Source organism: Choloepus didactylus, chromosome 19, assembly GCF_015220235.1.
Source record: "Choloepus didactylus isolate mChoDid1 chromosome 19, mChoDid1.pri, whole genome shotgun sequence".
Classification (NCBI taxonomy): Eukaryota; Metazoa; Chordata; class Mammalia; order Pilosa; family Megalonychidae; genus Choloepus; species Choloepus didactylus.
The window spans coordinates 48697072-48722116 of record NC_051325.1 but is presented as its reverse complement, the minus strand read 5'-3'; the positions used below and the strand labels follow the sequence as shown (position 1 = coordinate 48722116).

Here is a 25045-nt window from a genome sequence, read left to right as displayed (position 1 = left end):
AGCTGGGTGGGGCACACTCCAAGCAAATCCAACCAGCACCAAAACGTCTGCCCCACACAAGACCACAAAGATAATGGCATTTGGGGGACACAATATACTCAAACCGGCACAATCATCTTAAGCAGAAGTGCCTGACATGCATGCATGAATTTTACCTGACTTCAGGCAGGCTGAGTGGTAACATCCAGTCCCAATTGACTTACCTTGTCTTCTTGAGTTCTAGAAAGCCAGCGTCTTGATTTACGGACAAAAATATAGAAGGCAAGCTTGGACAAACTCAGAAGAGATTTTTTTTTTTGGTAAAAAAAAAAGAAATGTTAAAACTTTATCACAAAGAGTACAGTGTGATAAGCTTCCTTGTGCCCACTGCCCATCCCTGAAACTTACTCTGGTAATTTCCAGAGAAGCCTTGAGGAGGAAATTTCCTGAGTATCAACGAGTGCTTCTTCCTCATAGGTTAACCCTTTCTAGGAGAAGGATGCACAGACACTGCTGTGATTGCCTTAAAGGTCATGATTGAATCTCATTCCACCCCCATCCCCACTCCACCCCCCGCCAGAAGAGGTAACAAGTCTTACAGGGTAACAACAGAATTTCCTGGGGACTCCCAGGAGTAGGGGTGGGGGTGGGGGGTGGCACATCCTGCAGGGTCTCAGGCCATGTGAGTTTTGTCCTCATTGTAACCGATAATGGGAAGCTACTGAAGGATTTGTGCAAGGGTGAGACATACTTGCTTTTTGCAAAAACCATTCTGACTGCAGCTGCAGGTAAACCAGTGAGAGATGATTGCCAGAGTCCTGCGGAACTCAGACTAGGTGTAGTGAACTGAGAGAAATAGGAAGACGAGAGAGGAAAACTGTCATCAGTTTCATGTGAGAGAAAGTGAACGTCAGGAGCTTGGGTTTTGGCTTTTGCAACAGTATGGATGGTGAGACCATTTACTGAGACAGGGAACACTGGAAGAGAGGACCTGAGAATCAGGTGTGCATGGGGGTGGGGTTAAATCATGAGCTTGGCTGGAGAGAATCTGAATTGTTGTTGATAGCCACGAGGTGATGGTGAGGAGGCAGGGAGATATGTGGGCCTGGCATGCAGAAGAGTGGACTGGGCTGGAGAATAGTAGAGTGTGCAGTCTCTGAGAACAGGTGTGGATGAAGATGGGGTTGTAAATTAGTCTAGGGAGAGAACATGGACTGTGAAAAGGAGAGGACCCAGAATTCAGCCTCAAGAAAACACCAGCACTCAGCATTTGGGGAGATGATCAAGCAGCACAGGGGACAAATTAAAAGTAGCCAGGAGGTGAGGTTCTGGAATGTTAGGTGACAACAGGTTGGAGATTAAGTGGGAAAATTTGAAATATTTTTGGAGTACAGGAAGAGTGAACAGTAGAGGTAGGATGACAGAGTAACCTTGAGGGCTTAGATTTGTCAGTGAATTTTTCACAAAAAAACACTGGGTGGTGTTTTTCTTCATTATTTGCTTGCTCAGGTACAGGGGAGGGCAGAAGGTTGGGATACATATCCCTGATGTAAAGTGAGTGCTGCCTGTCCCTAAGAACCCTATTCCCCCAAGGGAGGACAAGCATGACCTGGGAAAAGGGTTTCTTTCTACAAAGGTTTTTCAGCCAGTAATCAAAAAGCAATTGCTTGCTTCTTGGGCATTTACTGTACTGCAGGGTGCTGAAGTCAGAGCTGCAGAACCCTGATGCATGTTAGATAGAATATCTGCAACTTCAGTTCATTTTCTCAGTGCTGTACTGGATGTAGTCCATTGTGTTAAGATGGCAATTTAGTCATCCATTTCACTGTTGATGTTTTTAATAGTCTGGGGCTACTACAAATAGCCCTGCTCAGTTCCTGTTAGTTACTGCTCTAGTGTACACACCCTCTTTATGTGTGTGCTTGTTTGGTTTACTCTTCTTACAGCCAAAACCCCAGTCCAATCAGACCTCCCCTTGGCTGTGGCTCCACCTTCCTCAGACACAAGAAAGCCTCCTGGGAGGCAAGACAGATTTTGCAACATTTTTAATGCACAAAGCAAAAGGCAATAATAGGTTGGCAGGGTGGCCAGACTTCAGTCCACAGACAGTGCTCAAGTACAGATACAGACCAGTAAGTTAGGGGTAACAAGGCCGTTTGGCCAAGAGCAGGAGATGCTGTTCTCTTGGCAGCCGTGGGAGGGAAGATTCCCATTTCTGGGGATGAAAGGAAAAAATAAATGTTTCTAAAGTATAGCAGACACCTGGCCTTCAATTAAGATCATAAACTGACAACCAGGTCAGGCCTTCAAGCAGGCAGAAGGGAACTGGGCAGTGTCCAGGGAAAGTCCAGCTTATTCTGAGGGCCACTGGCAGGAGGGCACCTCACTCCTTCACATCTAACCAGAACACCCGTTCCAGTCACACCGTTTATCACCTTTTATCCTCACAGCTTCCCTCAAGCTCCCCAGTGGTGCCTCAGAGAAAGCCAATGATGTGAGAAGGTTCTCAGTGAGTGTGTGGAAATTGGTCCTTGCCCGTTCTTTCCAGTTCCTCCTGAGCTCAGCTCCTCTGCCGCCATTGCCCCCACCCCACCCACCTGGTTTCAGGGCAGGTATGCCCGCGGCTGCTCCATGGCCTGGTGTGCCTGCAGCACTGCCACCGCCTCTTCTATCTGTGGGGCACAGGTGGGAGGAGCTTGGTGCAGCTGCCCCAGGAGGGTCCCAGGAGAGCCTTGTCCTCCCCTTGTGCCAGCACGCTAGATACAATTCCCCTCCCTCCACAGCATTTCTCTGCAGCTGCCATCTGACTGCTGTCTGTAAGCACCCATGACAGAAAATCCACTGTCACCTTCAAGACAGAAGTAAACTGCTGGGCAGCTAAAAGAAACTTAACCTTTACAGGGAGTCAGAACACAGCTCTTTGCACCCAGACATTGCCTCTGGAGTGGAGCACAGAATTAATCCAACTGCTGAGGGGCCCTCTCCCACGCCAAGACTCAGCAGACCTTCCAGCATTAGCAAAAAGATAAACCATCTGGCAAGCCAGCCGGCCACTAGCTCATCTAGGAGATACCTTTGTCCTTCGCTCCCCTTCAGCCCTCTAGAGGCTCCCTGCTGCCCAGGCTCTGGCCTACCTTGGCCTGGAGGGACTCTGGAGACTCCAGCATGAGCAGCAGCTCCGAATTGTCGATCTCAAGCAGCATGCCCGTGATCTTGCCAGCCAGCTGGGCATGGACACCAGAGATGAGGGGATAGAGACGCTCACCTGTTTAGAACAACCCTGGCTGGCCTGTGCGCACACCTAGTGTGGCAGATGGCCCCAGGATCCCCAGGGTGGTATTGAGAAGTGGAACAGTGAGGACATCTGGGTTATTGTCCAGAACTGCTTCCTCCAGGCTATCACTTAAACTTACTGGGAACCTCTTTCCCAACCATAAAGGGGACAGAGTAAACCCCACCTTCAAAGATAGTTTGAAGATTCAAATTTGACATCATATGGGAAGTGATCTGTATAGGGTCTGACCAAAGTCGGTTTCTCAGTCAGGATAAATTCACCTTCCACCATGAGGTATTTCTAGTGGCAGGGCCTAATGGTGGTGATTGGCCCACCACAGCTATGTATGGAGGCCCCCAGCTGGGATAGGGTGTCTTAGGTGGGGGTGAGAGGGTTCTTCCCCCGAGGAAGGAAAATATGTATACAGAGAACTGCTGGCCAACCTTTCTATCTCCACCAAATCCACTTGTTTTTCCTGGGGGTGGTAGCAAGACTGCAGGTAAACAGCAGTGGGTGATGGCAATGTGGGCCTTTAGTGAAAGGTCTAGAGAACATAGTGGCCTTCCTCATTCAATAGTCAGAGGCATCCTTCAGCCAGGGCCTCTCAAGAGACATGGGATAGAGATGAACTCACAGGGAGTTCAGAGCCAGTGGGGAATGACTTTATTCACCCAACACATTTATTTATTCCCTGACTCCTGCAATGGGAACTGAGAGATTAATGAGATTTGGCAACAGCTTCCTCCCACTCTGGATTGGTGCACAGAGTGGCAGGGCCCACCTCATGGGACATTTCCTGGCAGGAACCCAAGTCCAGACCCTCTTTTCTTTCTGGCCCCTGATTTCCCCACATCGTGGGTTTATTTCAGCGTAAGTCAAAGTCATAGAACAATGGAGATGGAAAAAACCCCGGAACCACCTGGTATGACCAGTATTCTAAGACGTCAGAACAGGGACTCAGAGGCAACTTGTGCAAGGTCACGCAGGGGGTTAGTCAGTGGCAAAGGTGGACCCTGTCCACATCTCCTGACCTTCACTCAAGGTATCTGCCACCAAACTAGCCACTTCTCAGCATCCTCTTACTACTACAGACTAGGAGAACAGGCCACTCACCAATCATCTGCTTCTGCTCGTGCGGTGGTGCTGCAGCCAGCATGGATGCGGTCAGGGGCTCTTGTCCAAGGATGTGCACGGCAGGCTCCAGGACCTGGACACGGTGCCAGGGAGACATCCCTTCATCACCGTGGATGGGCAAAGGCTGGAACCACTTACCCTGAGAGGGGAACACTAGGCTTCCAGGAAGGCTCACTGGAAGAGGGGAGCAAGGAGCAAGGTCCGAAAGATCAGGTGGGGTAAAGAGTCCCTCACAAGGGCACAGTGGATTAGGAGACAAAGCTGCACTCTGGCTTAGAAGCATTTTGTGGTGCTATGAACCAGTGAGAGCTCCTGGTGAACACTGCCAAATGAAAGCCCCACTCTTTACTGATCACTTTGTGCCAAATAAAGCACTCTGTTATCAAGTAGCTTTTGGCCACATCCCCAGTGTACTTCAGACCCTTTCACCTATTGGTAACTTTGAAAGTATTTTGCTCTAAGACTTACTAATTTTTCAATAAATTGTTTACACATTCCATACTGTATGGTAATGCTGAACCTGACAGGTTTTTTTTGTTGTTGTTTTTTTTTTTTGGCAGGTGGTGGGGGTGAGTGGACAAGGGGAGACAAATTTCCAAGCCTTTTTATTTAATTACAGTAGTTATTTTTGGCTCTGTTTTGCAGATTATTCATATCCCTTTACACTAAGCAGATTCTTAGAATACCTTTCCTTGCTGTGCAACACAAATACCAAGGAAATCCATATTAATTTTATTAATAACCTACGCAAAGCAAGTTGTAATTAGTTAATGAAATACAATTCTGGCCCTCTTTCCCCCTTTGTTAGTATGGGTGATCTCTTATGACTGCACACGTTCATAAACGAACTACCACAAGCCAAGAAAAGAAAAAAAAAAAAAAAAAAAGGCCCAGAGAAGGTCCACAACATAGCCAAGGTTCGGGGACAGGCTGCCCAGAGCCCAGGCCGAGAGGGTGAGTAGGCAGCCTTACCTGATGGGTGTTGTGAACTGCCGAAGGATATTTGTATGGCAGGAGGGGACGGCTTGGTGCAGAGCATCCTGCCCCACTGGGTCCTGTGGTCTGGGTACCAATGTTGGCTGTAAGAGATAAGCAGAGCTGTTGGGGACTGACAGCAACCCCAGGTCAGGGACTGGGTCTGGCTTATTCATGCAGAATCCCCAGCACAAAGCACGAGGCTGGCACACAGTAAATAATGTCATCATTTTCCAGATGGAACAGATGCCCTTGTTCAAATCCACTGCAGTATTTACAAAGGCTCAGGTACTGTGCTAAGCTCTTGCATGTGTTATCTCAATCCTCACAACACAATACAGATACTGTTTTTACCCTGATTTTAAGGCCAAGGCAATCAGCCGTAGCAGTTGGCAAGGCCACAAGAGTGAGTAAGGCCCGGGAACCAGATCTGTCAGACTGTGGAGTCCAACCTAACTTTCATGCTTCATGATCTCCCAAATCAGCCTTGCTCACCAATAGGGTGTACAAGGCCACCAGGGAGGCTGCTTCCGAATCCCCACCAGTGCCAGCCCCAGGGGGACCTGCTGCAAGTCCCTGCCACCCCTCCTCATACTCCCGTCCCCCTTGGCCCTGCCCAAACTCACCTACTCTTTGATTATGGGGCATGGGGTGTGGCACCTGGGTGGAGGCCTGCCTGACACTGCTGCTGTGGGCCAAGGGGCGCCGAGGTGTGCCTGGGGGCCGGACCATTGAAGCAGGCGGAGGGTAGGTGGCTTGGGGTGGGAAGAATATGGAGAGAAAAAGGTTAGGGTGGGGATAATCACAATGGCACTCAGCACCCTGAAGGGTGCAGGGCATGGACGGTGATGGGAGGAGGAACTAGAAAGATAATAGAAAAATGAGGGAAATCACCTAGTCATGCAGACCCAGGGATGGGGATGTGGCAATTCACAATTACCAAGTCATCTCGCATCCACCCAGAGCCCCCAGATGCACTGGCACTACAATCATACACCTCAGTCCTCCAAGACCTTTTCAAGTCAGCATGAACTCCACTCAGAGAGAAGGGCCATTCATCAGTGATATGGCCAAGGGGTGTTATTTCTCAGCTTTGTAAGAATTTTCAGAGTCACAAATCAGGTCTTTGGATAAAGTTGACAGTAAGGTCCACTTCTGAGTGTCTTTTAAGGACCCGGCACTATGCTTGGTGGTTTACGCACAGGTCATTCAGGCTCACAGAGGAAACTGAGGCTCAAACAGATGACGTTCCCCAGCTCAATTCACACCCCAGGAAGTGGCAAAGCCAGGCTTGACCCAAAGCCCGTGTTCTTCATTGCTACATTCTGCACCGCCCCACGGAGCCCACACCCAAGGGCCAGGCTGGTCACTCACATCGAGGTCTAGGTGGCTGGGCTGTCCACCTGGGGGCAGGCTGGACGGGTGTCACAGGGCCAGCGCCATAGTATGCAGCCCGGGCTGGAGGCTGGGTGGGAGACGAGAACCTAGAGTGAGGGGCTTTGCACCCCCCTGCGACTCCACTGCAGGTGGCTTACAGCCTCCCACTCCCTCTGGGTCACATGAGCTCCTTTCCCAAACCATGCTCCTTCGGACACAAATGCCCAGGAGAGAAGGTGACAGGCATCTCACAGAAAGCGACCCTCTAAGTCGGGGAAATGCTGCCTATTCTATGTCCACTTGGGAAAGTCATGATGCATATAGGCATATTAGTGTAAAGTAATGTATAGAGAAAAAAAAAAGTAGGCTTCTTTTGCTTAGTGCAGTATTGCCCAAACTTACTTGGAGAAAGATTTTTCTGTGGCCAGATAACATTCATGAATCTCATGCTGTCTGACAGCAATACTGTTACCCCATTTAACGAGGGGGACGCTAGAGGTTAGAGTGACTGGCAGCAGCATGTTGGGGAGCCACGTTTGCCTGTGGAGCTCTGGTCTCGCTGCTCTACCTGTCAGGGACACAGTGTGGGGAGCTGTGGGCAGGCGGTCACCTGGGGCACGGTGGGCAGGAAGTAGCTGGTGGGCTGCTGGAAGGAGCTCAAGAGGGGGCCACCGAGGGCCCGCACGGTGGAGAGGCGCTGCATGTACTGGTTGGTCAAGATAGCCTTCCGCTCCTCTTTGCGCTGGGCCAGTGCCACGTACAGTGGCTTGGTGCCGACAATGCGCCCATTCATCTCTGTCACGGCCTTGGTCGCCTCTTCTGGAGAGGAAAAACACACAAAGCCAAACCCCCTGCTGTGGCCACCCTCTGTCATCACCTAAAAGCAAGACAAGACAAGGGCAGCTGGGGGTGGGGAAGAGACTCCTGGGACAGTGCTCCCCTCTTCCCCCAGGGCAGGGCCCGGCCCCAGCAGGCCCCCGGGAAACCCGTCATCCCCACATTTACTGAGGCCTCCTGCATGCCAGATGCTTTCCGTCCCTTCTCATCCTCTCCAACACACAACACCCGCAGACGGAGGTACTGCCACTCCATGTCACAGGGCAGGAAAGGGACGCTCCAGAGAGCATGGTGTGTCCCGGGTCACCCAGCCAGCGGGTCCTACATCAGCCAGGACTCCAACCCAACACACTTTTCTGATAGAACGACTGCCTCTGCAAGGCACTGAGCCACACTTCAGGAAGAGGAGAAGAGGCGCTTAATCTTTTTTTTTTTTCCACAAGTAATCTTTTTATTTTGGAATAATTTTAGCTTTATAGAGAAGTTGCAAAGATGGTAACAAAGAGCTTCTGTATACCTTTCATCCAGCTACGACACTAACATTGGTATAATACTACTACCCTCATACTATGAACCACTATTAACTACAAAGTTATCAACTAAACCCCAGACTTCATCTGGATTTCACCATTTTTCCACTAATGTCCTTTAACTGTTCCAGGAGCAAATCCACATTGCATTGCGGGTTCTCAATGTCTTAAACTTCTATTTAGTTGTTTTTTAAGCATCAAGGCATTGGCCTAGCTCACAGGGTCCACAGAGACTAAAGCTGAGATACATAAAAAAAAAAAAAAATCTGCCTTAGTAGAGAGCCCATGTTCTAAACTGGTGATTTTTAAGTTGCAGTTTGTTACCCATTAGTATTGGGATCTATGCTACAGATTCAGGGAGTCTGAGAACCTGGATGAGGAAAACATGATATCTTTATCTTCACTAAGCTCTAACTCAAGTTTAGCATTTCCTTCTATTATGAATGTGGGCAACCAAAAAGCATAATAGTATTAGCGATGTCTGTGACTGCCACCAAAAGAAGTTATATTTTCATACCACATCGATAATCTCAAAATATTTATGCTAATTGCTACTTAGCTAAATCTTAATGAATTAAGCAGCACATATGTTGCTGACACTGTTATTTTGATATACTTTAATAAAATTGTTTCTTATAATCCTATGAATTTTGTTTTATGCATTTAAAAATATTCTCAGGAGTCCAGAGGCTTCTCAGACTGCCAAAGGGATCTTGGCACAAAAATGATTAAGAACTTGTTAGTACGTAATTTAAAAAAATATATACATAGAGACAATTAGTACAGCTAGCACTTATGCAGCGCTTACTGTGAACTTGATAGTGTTCTAAGCACTCATATGCATTAACTCACTTAATTTTCATAACCTCCCTATTTTATATAAAAGTATGTAAAACTATATAAAATCCTCATTAACAAATCACCCCCAGGTTTTCTACAACCCTAAGCAATTCAGATTTATACAATTCTCTTTATTCAAGAAGTGTTTAGTCGGAGGTCAGAGAAATCTTCTGCAATTTGTGTGACTAATAATTATAGCAATCATTATTTCACAACTCAATGTGTGCAGGAGCTTTACCTATAACCTCTATAGCAATTCTAAGGACATCTCTAGAAGTAGGTAATGTTGCTTCCATTTTATAGATGGGTCCAACAGGCTCTGAAAGGCAAAGTAACCTGCCTCAGATTCTATAGCTGGTAGAACTGGGATTTAGATCTAGGTCTGATTAACTTTAAAATCCCAGCTTTCAACCTTGGTACTATATCAAAGATACATGCACTTTCCTGGAACGAGCCCACAGTTTTTCCAATTGTTTAATCACATTTACTCATGCTTAGTTTACATGTCCCACAGTTTTTGGCCATGTTTTCCTAAAGGTCCTTAGCCCCCAAAACATTAGAACCTCCTCCCCAAATACCAGGCACCCTGAGTGACATTTAAAATTGGATTCCAAAGGCAAAAGAGAACTTCCAGACAACTTCCTAGGAATTCAGCCAGCACATCACATGCATGGACTCCCAGACCCATCACCCACACTGATCTCTCTAGAAAGTTCCTCATTCCCTCCTGTAGCTCCCTACTTCCTATAGGCACAGACAAATCAACTGCTGCTGCCACTGCCACTTATTTCAAGAAGTCTTCCCTCCTGTTCCATCAAGCTCCCACAACCTGCCTCCAGTTCTTATCCATTCTTTCTTAAAATACAGTTGGGTTAGTGATATGTCTGACTTCCCCACTAGACTACAAACCAGTTGAAGGTAGAACTATATCTGATTTGTTCCTTATGCCCCCAGAGTGCCTGGAAAAACAGCAGGTGCTCAAGCACAGAATGAGCAAACATTGGGTCATCTAAAAGTCATCTGGAGAGCTTTTAAAAATAAAATGCCTAAGCCCTACCGCCAAAGACTTACATTCAATTTACTTAACCCAGGCATCTAATAAGCAGTCAGGATTGAGAACCACCAAGCAAGTCCAACCACCTCATTTTACATATGAGGCTCAGAAGTTAAGCCCAAGGTTACAAAGCTGTTGAGTGGTACAGTTAGTTGCCATGTCTCAGGTGCCTAATAGGGTACGTAGGTGCTCAGAAAGTGTGGAAGAATTAACAAAGAATGATGCAGCCCAATCCTCTCATTTTCCAGATGGGGGAAACTGAGGCTCAGAAGAGGTTATGTCACTGGCCAAGGCAAGACAACAGAAATCAGTGGAAATACCAAGATCTGAATTTCTAGAATCTGGCATACAGTAGGCACTCACTAAATGACTGCTGAATAAACCAAGTTTACAGTAAGCTCCAACAAGTCCAGCTGTGTGACTGGGACTATATTTCTACCCTCTCCCACTCCAGCCCAGACCAGAGCTACAAACAGACTGGGCTCCATCTGGGTCAGACAGCTCCAAAGGGATAGACTCCCCGGAAGCCCCTGGACACATGGGAGTGGTGGTCACAAGATGGGAGGGAAGGCTATCCCCTTGTAGGCGTGCACCTGGCCCTCACCTTCGCACTGGTAATCACTCCGTAAGGAGAGAACTCTTTCCTCAGTTTCTCATCGTCGATAGAGTCATCCAAGTTCTTCACATATAGGTTCACGCCCTGGAAGGAAAGGGAACTGCTAGATGCTTCCCTTCCCAAGCCCCAGGCTGTCTTCGGGAAAGCAGGGGCCAAGCTTCCCACTCTACTCTCCCACAGCACCCCCACACCTCACCACTCCCTCAGTACACACATCACCTGGAGGCTGCAGTCCTCAAAATCCACAAATCCCTCGGCAGTCCTCACAGAGCTGCACTCCTCCCACCTGCACCACAAGTCTTTACCCATTCCATAGGTGGGCCCGACAGAGGGAAGCCAAGGTCACGCAGCACAAGGCACAGCACTGAGGCAGCACCTAGCTCTCCAAACAGCTGACACGGAACTGCACTAGGCAGAGTTCTTCACAGGCCCAGCCATGTCTACTGGAGATCGTATAGAGCAGAAATTAAGAGACTGCACTACGAGAAGAGGCATTTGACAAAATCCAACATGCTCCTGATTAAAACACTCAGACAACTAGGAATAAAAAGAAACTTCCTCAGCATGATAAGGGACATATATGAAAAACCCACAGCTAACAAGATACTCAATGATGAAAGACTGAAAGCTTTCCTCCTAAGATCAAAAAGAAGATGGGATGCTCACTTTCACCACTGCTCCTTGACATTGTAGTGGTAGTTCTAGAACAACTAGGCAAGAAAATGAGATAAAAGACACCAAAATTGGAAAGAAAGTAGTAAAACTATCTATTCACTGATAACATGATCCAGTATCTAGAAAATCCTAAAGAATCCACAAGAAAACTACTAGAGTTAATACACGAATTCAGCAAAGCTACAGGGTACAAGATTTAATACCAAAAAAAGCAGTTATGTTTATACATACCAGTGGCAATGAACAATTCAAAAAAGGAAAGAAAACAATTCCATTTCTAATAGCATCTTTTAGAATAAAATGTTTAGGAATAGATTTAACCAGGGAAGTGGAAGACTTGCATGCTAAAAACTACAAAGCATCACTGAAAGAAATTAAGACCTATATAAATGGAAAGAGTCCATGTTCATGGACTGGAAGACCTAACATTGTTACTATGTCAGTACTACCCAAAGCAATCCACAGATTCAATGCAATACCCTTATCAAAATCCCAGCAGCCTTTTTGCAGAAATGGAAGAGCTGATCCTCAAATTCATATGGAATTGCAAGGGGCCCTGAATAGCCAAAACAATTCTGAAAATGAAGAACAAAATTGAAGAATTCACCCTTTCTGATTTCAAAACTTACTACAAAGCTACAGTTATCAAAACAATATGGCACTACCATATGGCCAGACATATAGACCAATGAAGTAGAACTGGGAGTCTAGAAATAAACCCACACATCTATGGCCAATTGATTTTTGACAAGGGTGGCAAGTACATTCAATGGGGAAAAAATAATCTCTTCAACACATGGTCCTGGGAAAACTGGCTGCCCACATGCAAAAAAAAAAAAAAAGTGAAGGTGAACCCCTACCTAATACCATATAGAAAAACTAACTCTAAATAGATCAAGAAGGATCTAAATATATAAGCTAAAACTATAAAACTTAGAAGAAAACACAGGGCAAAATCTTCATGACCCTGGATTTGGCAATGATTTCTTAGATATGAAACCAAAAGCAAGAGCAACAAAACAAAAAATAAACTAGACTTCACATCAAAATTAAAAACTTTCATACAAAGCATGTCAAGAAAGTGAAAAGACAACCTACACAATAGGAGAAAATATTTGCAAGTCATAAGGGTTTACTATCCATAATATATTTTTAAGAACTCTTAAACTCACCAATAAAAAAATAAGCAACTCAACTTAGAAACTGAACAAAGGGTTTGGATAGGCATTTTCCAAAGATGATCTACAAATGGCCAATAAGTATATGAAAAGATCTCAACAACATTAGTCATTAGGAAAATGCAAATCCAAACCACAATGAAATACCACTTCACATCCACTAGGATGGCTATAAAGAAACAGAAAATAAGTTTTCGTGAGCATGTGGAAAAGTTGGAACCCTTGTACACTGTTGGTGGGAATGTAAAATGGTACAGCTGCTATGCAAAACAGTTTGGCAACTCTTCAAAAAGTTAAACATCAAGTTACCAAAGGACCCAACAATTCTACTCCTAGGTGTACACCCAAAATAACTGAAAACTGGGACTAGAACAGATACTTGTACACTAATGTTCATAGCAGCATTATTTACAACAGCCAAAAGGTAGAAATAACCCATGCTCATCAACTGATGGATGGATAAACAAATGTGGTATATATAAACAATGGAATATTATTCAGTGATAAAAAACAGAAACATGCGACAACATGGATGAACCTTGAAACATTATGCTAAGTGAAATAAACCAGATGCACACAAAAGGACAAATATTGTCTGATTCTACTTGTATGAGATATTTAGAGTAAGCAAATTTTAACAGAGACAGAAGATTAGAGGTTACCAGGGGCCAAGGGGAGGGGATAATGGGGAGTTGAAGCTCAACGGGCAGAGTTTCTGTTTGGGTTTGGTAACGAGTGGTGGTGACAATAGCACAACATCATGACTAATACCGCTGAACTGCACATTTAAAAATAGTTAAAATGTGTATATATGACACAGAATGTCCCATGTTACCACCCCATCATGGGCCAGCTGAGTAAACTCTCATGTTACTCAAACTTGGTGCCAGGGACCACCCTAAGGCCTTGTCCATCTTAATTTGTAATCCTCACAACAACTTTATGAGAAGGGAACTTTTATCTCCATTTTAAAGATGATAAAATTAGAGCACAAACAGTTACAGTAAACTGCTGTGATCATAGAGCTCACATATGGCAGAGATGGGACTAAAGTAAACTTTCTAACTTAGGTGTCTGCACTCCTAACCTTCACACAACAGCTGCCTCCAGTACCATGGTTTCCTCTTTTCAGGCCTCCCAAGCACAAAAAGTGCAGATACACAACAGAACAGGTGTCACACACCTGTACGTTTAACATCCTGCTCCCAAAGATGATATCATGCATGTTTTCTTCTAAGTCTATAAACAAACTCCTGACAATCTATGTGAATAACCGTGTGTGTGTGTGTGTGTGTGTGTGTACAGGGTTTTTCAACGTTGGCACTACTGTTTGTTTTTAAATTACAGAAATTGTGGGTTTATAGAAAAATCAAGCGAATACAGGGTTCCTATATACCACCCTATTATGAACACCTTTCATTAGTGTGGTACCTTTGTTACAACTGATGAAAGCACATTTTTACAATTTTACTATTGTTCTAGTTTGCTAATGCTGCCAGGATACAAAACACCAGAAATGGATTGGCTTTTATAAAAGGGGGTTTATTTGGTTACATAATTACAGTCTTAAGGCCATAAAGTGTCCAAGGTTACACATCAACAATTGCATACCTTCACTGGAAGATGGCCAATGGCGTCCAGAAAACCTCTGTTAGCTGGGAAGGCACATGGCTGGCGTCTGCTCTAAGTTCTGGTTTCAAAATGGCTTTCTCCCAGGATGTTCCTCTCTAGGCTTCAGCGCCTCAAAAATGTCACTCTTAGTTGCACTTGGGGCATTTGTCCTCTCTTAGCTTCTCCAGAGCAAAAGTCTGCTTTCAACGGCCATTTTCAAACTGTCTTTCATCTGCAACTACTCTCTCTTCTCAGCTCCTGTGCATTCTTCAAAGTGTCCCTCTTGGCTATAGCTCCTCTTCAAAATGTTACTCTCAGCTACACTGAGTTCCTTCTGTTTGTCAGCTCATTTATTTGGCCCCAGTGATTTAATTTAGACCCATCCTGAATGGGTAGGGTAACACCTCCATGGAAATTATCCAATCAGAGTCATCACCCACAGTTGGGTGAGGTGCGTCTCCAGGGAAACACTCAAAGAATTACAATCTAATCAACACTGTTAAGTCTGCCCACACAAGATTACATCAAAGATAATGGTGTTCTGGGAGACATAATACATTCAAACTGGCACGACTTTTAACTGTAGTCCATGGTTTACCTTAGGGTCCACTGTTTGTCTTGTACAGTCCCATGGATTTTTATTCTAGTAACATATATAACCTAAAATTTCCCCTTTTAACCACATTCCACTATATAATTCAGTATTGTTAATTACATTCACAATGTTGTGCTACCATCATCACCATTACCAAAACTTTTCCATCATCCCAAATAGAAACCGTACAAATTAAGCATTAATTCCCTATTCCCTACTATTTGTGCTACATAATTCTTTGCTCGGGGCTGTCCTGTGCACTGTGTGATGTTTACCAGCAACCCTGGCCTCTACCCAGTAGCACCCTCCTCAAACTTGACAACCAAATATTCCAGACCATTGCCAAATGTCCCAAGGGGCAGAAGTCACATCTCCCTTGTTTTAGTTCCCTAACTGCTAAAAAAATAGCATAAAATGGGTTGGCTTGACAACAGGAACTTACTGGCTCATAGTTGCAGAGTCTAGAAGTCTTGCTTTCTCCCAGGGTCAGTAAATTCTGGCTGGCCAGCAATCTTTGGGGTCCTTGGCTTTTCTGTCACATGGCAACGCACATGGTGGCATCCTCTCCCTTCTCTCCTGGGTTCCACTGACTTTCAGCTCCGGCTGCTCCCCCTGGCTTCTTTTCTGTGTTCAATTTCCTTTGCTTATAAGGACTTCAGCCATACCAGATTCAGGCCCACCCTCATGCAGTTTGGGCACCTTAATTAATAACATCTTCAAAGGTCCCATTTACAAATGGGTTCACACCCACAGGACCAGGGGTCGGGACCTGAACATGCCTTTTGTGGGGGACATGATTCAATCCCCAACAGTTCACTTCTGGACCCCAAAAAGACATGTTCTTCCCATAATGCAAAATACACTCAGTCCTTCACAACATTCCAAAAGCCTTAAACCACTTTAGAACAATGCTAAGTACCAAGTCTCATCAAAATCAGTTATGGGTGTGATCTGTCCTAGGGCAAAATTCCTCTGTTTGATAGACCGGTGAAACCTAGAAATCCAATTATCTGCTTGTATTATACAATGGAGGGATAGGCATGGGATAAACATTTTCATTCCAGCAGGGAGAAATTCGAAGGAAAACAGGGATCACAGATCCCAAACGAGTCCGAAATCCAGCAAGGCAAACTCCATTAGATTTCAAGGTCTGAGAGTCATCTATGGACCAACGTTTTGTCCTTTGGGCCTAATGGCGGGGTGGTGGGGCTGCCTCTCCAAGTGCCTGTGTTGCAGCCACACTATCCCCAAACACTGGGGATGAAGTCCCCGCCATCTCAAGCACTCTCCCTGAACAGGGCACAAAGTCCACCCCCTCCAAGTGCCAGGGGAGATGAACTGCCCTCTCCAAGCACAGGGGCGACCCGCCCTTTCCACACACATGGGTGGGCAGTTCTCTTGGACCATGGTGATCTTTCTGGTCCAAACTTTTGCTTCCATGGTTGTGTTCTTGAAGTCATTCTTCCTTCAATTCATCCCTTCTCTGTCCCTTTCACTCCAGGCTGGCAGGGGTTCTGCTCATACAAATGTTGATAAAAAACCTTTTAGGCTTTGCATGTAGCTCAAGTGAGTCCAAACCATCAGACAATGGAATTTTCCATGATTCTCTCTGGACAACTGCATTTCTAATCCATCCCTCCTGAGACGGCTGACTGGATCCATGTTCAGTCACACCTTCTTTAGCAAAGGGCTGTTCCGTGAAGCCCTCACATGGAGCACTGTCCTTTGGGGACCCACTACCTCAAAGCTCAGGGAGATCCTTGACAGAGCCGCTTCCAGCCCTGGCCTCAGAGCACACCACCTGGAAAGGCTCAGGATTTTTCAGGGCGTCAACTCTGGCTTCTTTGTGCTGAAGAGTCCACTACTCAGCTTCTCTTTACTCTCACATTTTACTATAAACCACGAGGAGAAACCAGGCTGCACTTTCAACACCTAAACTTGGCAATCTCTTCAGCTAAATATCCACATTCATTGCTTTCAAGTTCTGCCTTTCATCAGACATCAGAACACAAAATTTCCCAAGTTCTCTGACACTTTATAACAAGGATCACCTTTCTTCTAGTTCCCAATGACACATTTATTACTTCCATGAGAAGCCTCATGAGAAGTACCTTTAATGTATGTGTTTCTACCGACAGTCTCTTCAAAGCAATCTAGGCTTTTTCTATGAAGCTCTGCATAATTCTTCCAGCCTCTACCCACTATCCAATCACAAAGTCATTTCCATATTTTTATATATTTGTAATAGAACTCTTAATTTCCAGTACCAGAAACTGTTTTAGTTTCTTATAGCTGCTAAAACTAATGCCATACAATGGGTTGGCTTAACAACAGGAATTTATTAGCTCATGGTTTCAGAAGCTAGAAGGCTTGCTTCTTCCTGGGGTTGGTAAATTCTGGCTGGCCGACAATTATGGGGGTTCCTTGGTTTTTCTGTCACATGGCAATGCACATGGCAGTGTCTTCTTTGTCTTCTGAGTCCACTGACTTCCAGCTTCTGTGCTTTTTGTGGCTTCTTTCTCTGTGTCCAGATTCCTCTGCTAGAATGGCAAGACTTCAGCCATGTTGGGATAAGGCCCACCCTCACTCAGTTTGGGAACAGCTTAACTCATAACATCTTCAAAGGTTGTGTTTACAAGTGGACCTATTTAAACTCACAGGACCAGGGATTGGGGCTGAACATGCCTTTTTTGGGGGACATGATTCAATCCCCAACACCCTTCCTGTTGAGAGCCATCAATATGTGATACATACACACCTCTCCACAATAGAGCTATAACTTTTATCAACATTTTTAAAGGGGTTCATTTCTCAAAAAGTTAAATCACTGATCTATAATTTATTAATTTAATTTTACTAGCTATACAACATTCTCACTTTCAGATATAACATATATGATCTAATTATCTCAACTGGGAGAACATTCCGTAGGGGCATTTGGAATTATGGAGGACACTTTGGTTGTCTATGACTGACGGAAACAACCAGCATTTGTTGGGTGGGAGTAAGGGAGACTAAGTCTTCCCACACAAAGGATAATCCCGACCAAAACCAAGAACAACTCAGCCAAACCCTACGGCTGGGCAACTGGGTTGTGTCCAGTTCTTCCAGTGTGACAAACAAGGCAGTGAAGGACAGCCCAGTGCCCATTTCATCCTACCCTGAGCCAAGTTCCTGGAAGTGGACATGCTAGAGGAAGGAGTCACATTCTCATTGCTGTATGCATAAGTATTCTCACCAGGAGCCTGACCCTCACCTGGTAACGATTCAGCCGGTCCTGCTTCATCTGCTCAAACCTGTGCTTCAGTTCACTCTGCCGCTCCACCCGCTTCTGGGCCCGGCCCACGTAGAGCAGCCGCCCACTCACCTCCTTCCCGTTCATGTCCATCACGGCCTGCGGTGAGAAGGGGAAAGCACGTGCTTGGTAGCCACCCTGCCCTCCGACCCATCTTCTGAGCCTAGAAGGGGCCACCCAGGATGGCCAGGATGGCCTTGCTAGCTGAGGATAACTAGTACCAGGAAAAAAGCCCTTAATGTGAATCCAATTAAAAAAAACAAAAAACGGGGGGAGGGGGACATGACAACATTTCAGAGTATATTGCTGATTTTAAAAAAAAAGGGATTAGGGTACCATCTTGAAGAGTGAAATGTAGGTTCTACATACTGATTATGAAAACAAAGAACAAGCATAAGTCTTTCAAAATTGCATGACAGCCTGATTGACAGTCTTCACATCAAATTTGATTTCACAGCACAAAAGAATCCTTTTGGCTAATCTGTGAGGACTTTAATCATCTTTTTAAAATTTTAAATGAAACATTTGTATCTTAAACCCACATTGATTTTTCTTTTCTTCTGGTAACTGGCCTAGCTTTGCCAGATCTTAATTCATCAGTAGTTTTGGCTGCATGACACTTGTGTTAGTCAGGAGAAATGTATAAAGTAAGTTCATTTAAGCAATCAGTTCATTAGTAATTTTTTCACATGATGACTTTTCTTCCCCACCCAAATATGCACCTCTGACTGTTCCATATCAGTTTTAAAGGTTATTACCAAAGTCTCTAAAACCCTGGAGTCTATGGAACCCCATACCTTTGCCCGTCTACTCCAGCTTGTCATTTTATAGCTGAGGAAAACAAAGCCAAGAGAGAGGGTAGGACTTGTCCAAGGGCACACAAGTTATCTTTCAAGGGAACCATCTGGTTAAGAAGAAAACTCCAGAATAAGAAACACCTGGGTTCTAATCCCAGGTCTCTCTCTTACTAGCTGCAACCTCGTAGAGCCTTGATTTTCTTACCTCTAACACAGGGCTAATAGTAGAGCCCACCCTGGTGGGAAAGTGATGAAATGTATACAACACACTTGGCACAGTGCCTGGCCCATGGAAAGTGCTGAATAAAAAGCAGCTACTATCAAGTTGGAATCAGGATCCAGGTTTCCAGCCCAAACCACCCTAACCTGGTCTTCCGTGTCCAACGATTTTAATGGGCAGTGGCCATGAAAAGGATCTTATGGTGGGAGGCCACGTAAGACATTCTAATCCCAACTCTATCACTAACTGTGTGAACTTGGAGTATTCACTTGCCCAGCAAATACATATTTATAACCTACTAGTAGGTACAATATTAGAATTTAGTGGGGAAATGAGACACAGCCTCTTCCCTCAGTTCCATACACAGTTGTCTGTGCTACGGATGGGCAGAGAGGTGAAGTGCCCCTCATCAGAAGACCAGGAGGGAAAGTATAAGCTGAGACCAAAAATCAGGAATTAAATAGCCTGAAGCTACACCGTCCAATATGGCAGCCACAGCCACTAGCCACACTTGAACTGTGGCTAGTCCAAATTGACATTTGCTGTAAGTACCAGATTTCAAAGAGTAGCACCAAAAATGGAATGTAGTCTCAATTTTTAGACTGGTTACATGTTGACATGATAATACACGGAATATATTAGGTTGAATAAGATTAATATTAACTTCAGTTTATACACACACACACATACACACACACACACATGGCTTTGGTGTACCTTTTGGAAAATTTTAAATTACGTTTATGGCTCACCTATATTTCTATTGGACAGCACTGGGGTAAAGAGTAGGAGATGGGAAATGTTTTAAGAAAACAGCTCTTTCAAAGGCCTGGAAGTAATAAATAACATGGCACTTTCCCTCCCTGGCCTCAATCCCCACCCCCAATCAATTCAAGGAAAGGATAGCCTCAAAGGCCTCTCCTAGCTCCCATACACGAGTCTATAAAAAGAAGCCAACCTGAGTCCCCCTGGAACAACTACAAAAAACCAGAAACAACTAGTAAATAATCCAGAATAACTGCCGGGGGACAAACGAGACCATCCATTCATCATACACCAACCTGAATTGGGAGGAATGCCCAAGAACACAGCATAAAATCTGTAAGTAAAACCTGCGGATCCAAGTCGTGAGACCCCCTCCCCCATAGCCCGAGCTGCAGAGCCTTGTGGTGCCAGAGAGAAGCTCTCTCCCAGCAAGCGAATACAGCTCAGCTGAGCTCCAACTGGGGTTTTAAGTAGCGAGTGTGAACTGCTCACTACAGGTACGCAGCCCCAAAAAACAGACAGAGGCTTTGGGTGACGACTGACCTGGGAGAGCCGGAGGGTCGCCTTGGACTGGGTCTGAAGGAGACTATCTGTTTCTTTCTTGGCTCAGTGGAGAAAGCCCCAGTCATTTTCAGTTTCCAGGGCTGTGACTCCGGGAAGGGTGGAGACAGCACAAGCAGAGAGCAAGACCATTGAAATGCTAATGACCTCCCCATGGGGGGTCTGTCTTCTCTAGGAGGAAAGGGGTGGGGCCCTTTCCATTCAGAACCAGACCCCAGAGCCTGGGGGAACACAGCCATACCTCCTCACACCAGTCAAGAATTATAGGCTAACAGGCATCACCTGCTGGGCAGAAAAGCACAGTGACCCGAGGCATCAAAGGGTGGAGCAATTTTCTAAGACACACCCTCAGGGAAACCAGATACTGAATATTTCTTCCCTCTGGGACCTGAGCCTGTTCTGGTCTGGGAAAACCTGATTTGGATAACCAAGGAAACCATGCCTAGACAACAGAAAATTACAACCTACACTAAGAAAAACAAAGTTATGGCCCAGTCAAAGGAACAAACGTACACTTCAACTGAAATACAGGAATTTAAACAACTAATGCTAAATCAATTCAAAAAGTTTAAAGAAGATATTGCAAAAGAGATAGAGGCTGTAAAGGAAGCACTGGGCATGTATACGGCAGAAATCAAAAGTTCAAAAAAACAACTAGTAGAATCTATGGAAATGAAAGGCACAACACAAGAGATGAAAGACACAATGGAAACATACAACAGCAGATCTCAAGAGGCAGAAGAAAACACTCAGGAACTGGAGAACAAAACACCTGACAGCCTACACGCAAAGGAGCAGATGGAGAAAAGAATGAAAAAATATGAGCAACGTCTCCAGGAACTCAAGGATGAAACAAAAGTACAATAATGTACGTATCATTGGTGTCCCAGAAGGAGAAGAGAAGGGAAAGGGGGTAGGAGCAATAATAGAGGAAATAATTAATGAAAATTTCCCATCTCTTATGAAAGACATAAAATTACAGATCCAAGAAGTGCAGCGTACTCCAAACAGAAGAGATATGAAAAGGCCTATGCCAAGACACTTAATAATCAGATTATCAAATGTCAAAGACAGAGAGAATCCTGAAAGCAGCAAGAGAAAAGCGATCCATTACACACAAAGGAAGCTTAATAAGACTATGTGTGGATCTCTCAGCAGAAACCATGGAGGCAAGAAGGAAGTGGTGTGATATATTTAAGATACTGAAAGAGAAAAACCGCCAACCAAGAATCCTCTATCCAGCAAAGCTGTCCTTCAAATATAAGAGAGAGCTCAAAATATTTTCTGACAAACAGACAATGAGAGACTTTGTGAACAAGACACCCACCCTACAGGAAATACTAAAGGGAGCACTACAGGGTGATAGAAGACAGGAGTGCGTGGTTTGGAACACAATATTGGGGGATGGTAGCACAACAATGTAAGTACACTGAACAAAAGTAACTATGAATACGGTTGAGAGAGGAAGGTGGGGAGCATGTGAGACACCACAAGAAAGGAGGAGAGATAACGACTGGGACTGTGTAACTTGGTGAAATCTAGAGTATTCAACAACTGGGATAAAATGTACAAATATGTTCTTTTACGAGAGAGAACAAGCAAATGTCAACCTTGCAAGATGTTAAAAATGCAGAGGCATTGGGGGAGGGATGCAATCAGCATAAACTAGAGACTGTAACTAATAGAATCATTGTATTATGCTTCCTTTAATGTAAGAAAGGTGATATACCAAGGTGAATGCAGATAAGGGGGGGATAGGGGAGGCATGTTAGACACTTGACATTGGTGGTATTGTCTGATTCTTTATTCTACTTTGATTTAAGGTTATTTTTCCTTTTGCTGCTTCCTAGCTGTCTTTTTTTTTCCTCTTTCTTTTGCCTCTGTACCTTCTTTGACTCTCCCTCCTGCCTTGTGGAAGAAATGTAGATGCTCTTATATAGATAGTGGTGAAGGTGGTGAACACATAAATGTATGACCATGCAGAAAACCATCCATTATTTACTTGGGATGGAATATATGGTGAGTGAACAAAACCATATTTAAAAAAAAATGGGTTGATGACAAAACCTCGAGGGCAATATACTGAGTGAAATAAGCCAGACACATTAGGACAATTATTGCAGGGTCTCACTGATAGGAACTAATTATATGTAAACTCATAGACATGAAATGTAAGGTACCAAGATACAGGACGAGGCTTAAGAATGGGGAGTGGTTGCTTAGTATGAGCAGAATGTTCAATTAGGATGAACTTAAATGTTTGGAAATGAACAGGGGTGTTGGTAGCAAGATGTGAGAATAACTAACAGCGCCGAATGGTGTATGAATGAGGTGGAAAGGGGAAGCTCAGAGTCATATATGTTACCAGAAGGAAAGTTGGAGGTCAAAAGATGGGAATGTATATAACTGAATCCTATGGTGGGCAATGTCCATGATCAACTGTACAAATACTAGAAATCACTTCCATGAACCAGAACAAATGTATGACAATACAATTAGAAGTTAATAATAGAGGGGCATATAGGGAAGAACTATATACCTATTACAAACTATATACTACAGTTAGTAGTATTTCAACATTTTTTCATAAACAGTAACAAATGTACTGTATCAATACTATGAGTCAACAATTGAGGGGGGTTGTTTAGGGATAGGGGAGGATTAGAGTTTCCTTTTCTTTTTTTCTTTTTTCATCTTTCACTTTATTTCTTGGCTGGAGTAATGAAAAGTTTCTAAAAATTGAACAAAAATTAAGTGTGATGGATGCACAGCTGTATGAGGGTACCCAGGGGCAAGTGATTGTACACTTTGGATCTTTGGATAATTGTATGGTATCTGAACAATCTCAATAAAAATGAAGAAAAAAAAAAAAAAAAAAGAAGCCAACCTTAGGGGTAGCAGGGAAACAGCAACCAAAGGAGGATGAAGCTTTCTGGCTTTGTACCACAAGCAGGAAGGGCCCTGGCTGCTTAGAGGACTCTCCCACTCCTTTAGACCCAAGCTCAGGAGGGACTTTCTTCCCCTCCATGGTCGGTTGAGCACGCCCGCTTCCCCCCACACCCTGCTCCTGATCTCCATTCTTCCTAGTCCTGGCTTGATGCCTCCCCATGGGAACAGGGCCCTGGAGAGGTTCCTACCTTCTGGGCTTCCTCATGCTTCTCAAAGTTGACAAAGCCAAAGCCTCGGGAGTGACCACTGTCGTCTCTCATCACCTTCACACTCAGCATCTTCCCTGGGAAGGACCAACCTGGCTCAGAGGGGAGTATGGGAAGCCCCAGCTTGTCCCCCTCACCCCACCTCTGTCTCCCACAAGTCCTCAGGGAGCCCCAGGAGGGCCCTTCCGCCCAGGCAGACCTGGGGGCAGGGTAAAAAGAGAGACAGTGACGGACCCCTTTCCCCAGCCTTGGAGGACACACCCACCAAACTGGGAGAAGAGGTCCTGCAGGCCCTGCTCGTCCACATCCACTTGGAGATTCTTCACGTAGATGTTGGTGAACTCCAAGGCCCGAGCCCCCAGCTCTGCCTCCCGCTCCCGTCGGGACTTGAAGTGGCCAACAAAGCTGTGGACATACCAACAGGGTGGGCAGCCACCAGCCATCAGCCACCTGCTACCTCAACCCTGGGCCACTTGGGGAAATTGAAGCCCTTCCCCAGGCCTCCCCAGGAAATTGGACAGGGAAATTCTCCTCAGATGGAATACATCCAAGTCCAAACACCTCCAGCAGCCAAGATTATATGTTCCAGAGCTTGTTCCTAACATAAGGCTAAGAGACTGAACCCTTGTGACAAATGTACACAGAACTCCTACTGTATACCACGCAGCTGAGAGCTCAAGAGACGAGAGCATGAACTTGGGAGTTGGATAGATGAGGGCTTAAATCCTGGCCCTGCAATTGCCTAGTTGTGTGACCCTGAGCAAGTCACTTAACTTATCTAGGCCTCCGTTTTTCATTCTTGCAACACTGGGGATCAACTCAGGTCACAGGGATTCACTTATTTATTTAGCACATACTGGGTGCACTGGGCGAGCAGTGGCAAGCAAACCAGACCCGGTTCATGCCAGTATTGCTAATGGGGAGGGACAGAAAGCACTTAAAGAGAATTTTTTAAATTGCATTTCCAAGCTCATATAAACACATCTAAGAAAGTATCCTATATTAAAGGAGGGGGGGGGGATCAAGCCTAAGAAATTTTCATGGTATCTGCAGCACATTAGCACAAACAAATTATACCAAGCACTAAAACTTGAAGAAAACAGAGGCAAAGATAAACTTGAGTAAATTCTAACTAAAAAAGTTACCATCCTTCTGAGAATTGGAAAATGCCTGCCAAGATTCAGTTTTGTTGAGAGGAGCCTTTCCTGAGAAACCTTGGACAAAAAAAGACTCTCTGTGAGCCTCCCAGCTCTGCACCTCCTTCACTCCCCAGCACAGAGCATGGCGAGACTCAAAACGGGGGGAGGGAAACTGCAAGAAGCAGATTCTCTCTCACATCTGCATCTCAATTTTCCCATCTGTAAAGTAGGAATGATACCAGACTTCATCGTATGAAGAGGGCAGGCTAAGCACATGCATACTTTTTCTTCTCATCCAAAAATCCCATGAAACAACACAAAAGGCTTAAGGAAAAAATTCACAGCCAGGCTGAAAGGGCTGGAAAGCCAGTGAAATCATTAAGTCCAGTGACGATTTGGCCATTAGCCATCCCCCTAGAATTTCAAAATCATCACTTC

The 25045-nt window shown here is 44.9% G+C and overlaps 1 protein-coding gene across 13 annotated transcripts in view; it reads right to left on the bottom strand.

Annotated features, from left to right (window-relative positions):
- Positions 1-498: 498 nt before the first annotated feature.
- The window catches only part of PABPC1L (poly(A) binding protein cytoplasmic 1 like), a 36098-nt gene continuing 11551 nt past the window's right edge, over positions 499-25045 (bottom strand). Inside the window, exons 4-15 of one of the 13 annotated variants that reach the window (XM_037811119.1) lie at positions 23734-23873; positions 23451-23545; positions 17932-18069; positions 10605-10700; positions 7350-7616; positions 6737-6827; positions 5989-6117; positions 5360-5466; positions 4367-4460; positions 3114-3244; positions 2577-2651; positions 499-2194 (exon numbers count right to left, since the gene is read on the bottom strand). In XM_037811119.1, coding sequence (XP_037667047.1) covers positions 2583-2651; positions 3114-3244; positions 4367-4460; positions 5360-5466; positions 5989-6117; positions 6737-6827; positions 7350-7616; positions 10605-10700; positions 17932-18069; positions 23451-23545; positions 23734-23873 — 1357 coding nt within the window. In that variant the 3' untranslated portion in view covers positions 499-2194; positions 2577-2582. Of the gene's footprint in view, positions 2195-2576; positions 2652-3113; positions 3281-4366; positions 4461-5359; positions 5467-5988; positions 6118-6736; positions 6828-7349; positions 7617-10604; positions 10701-17931; positions 18070-23450; positions 23546-23733; positions 23874-25045 lie in introns of those variants that run through there. The other 12 variants (XR_005212996.1, XM_037811118.1, XR_005212997.1 and 9 more) reach the window with 12 other exon arrangements.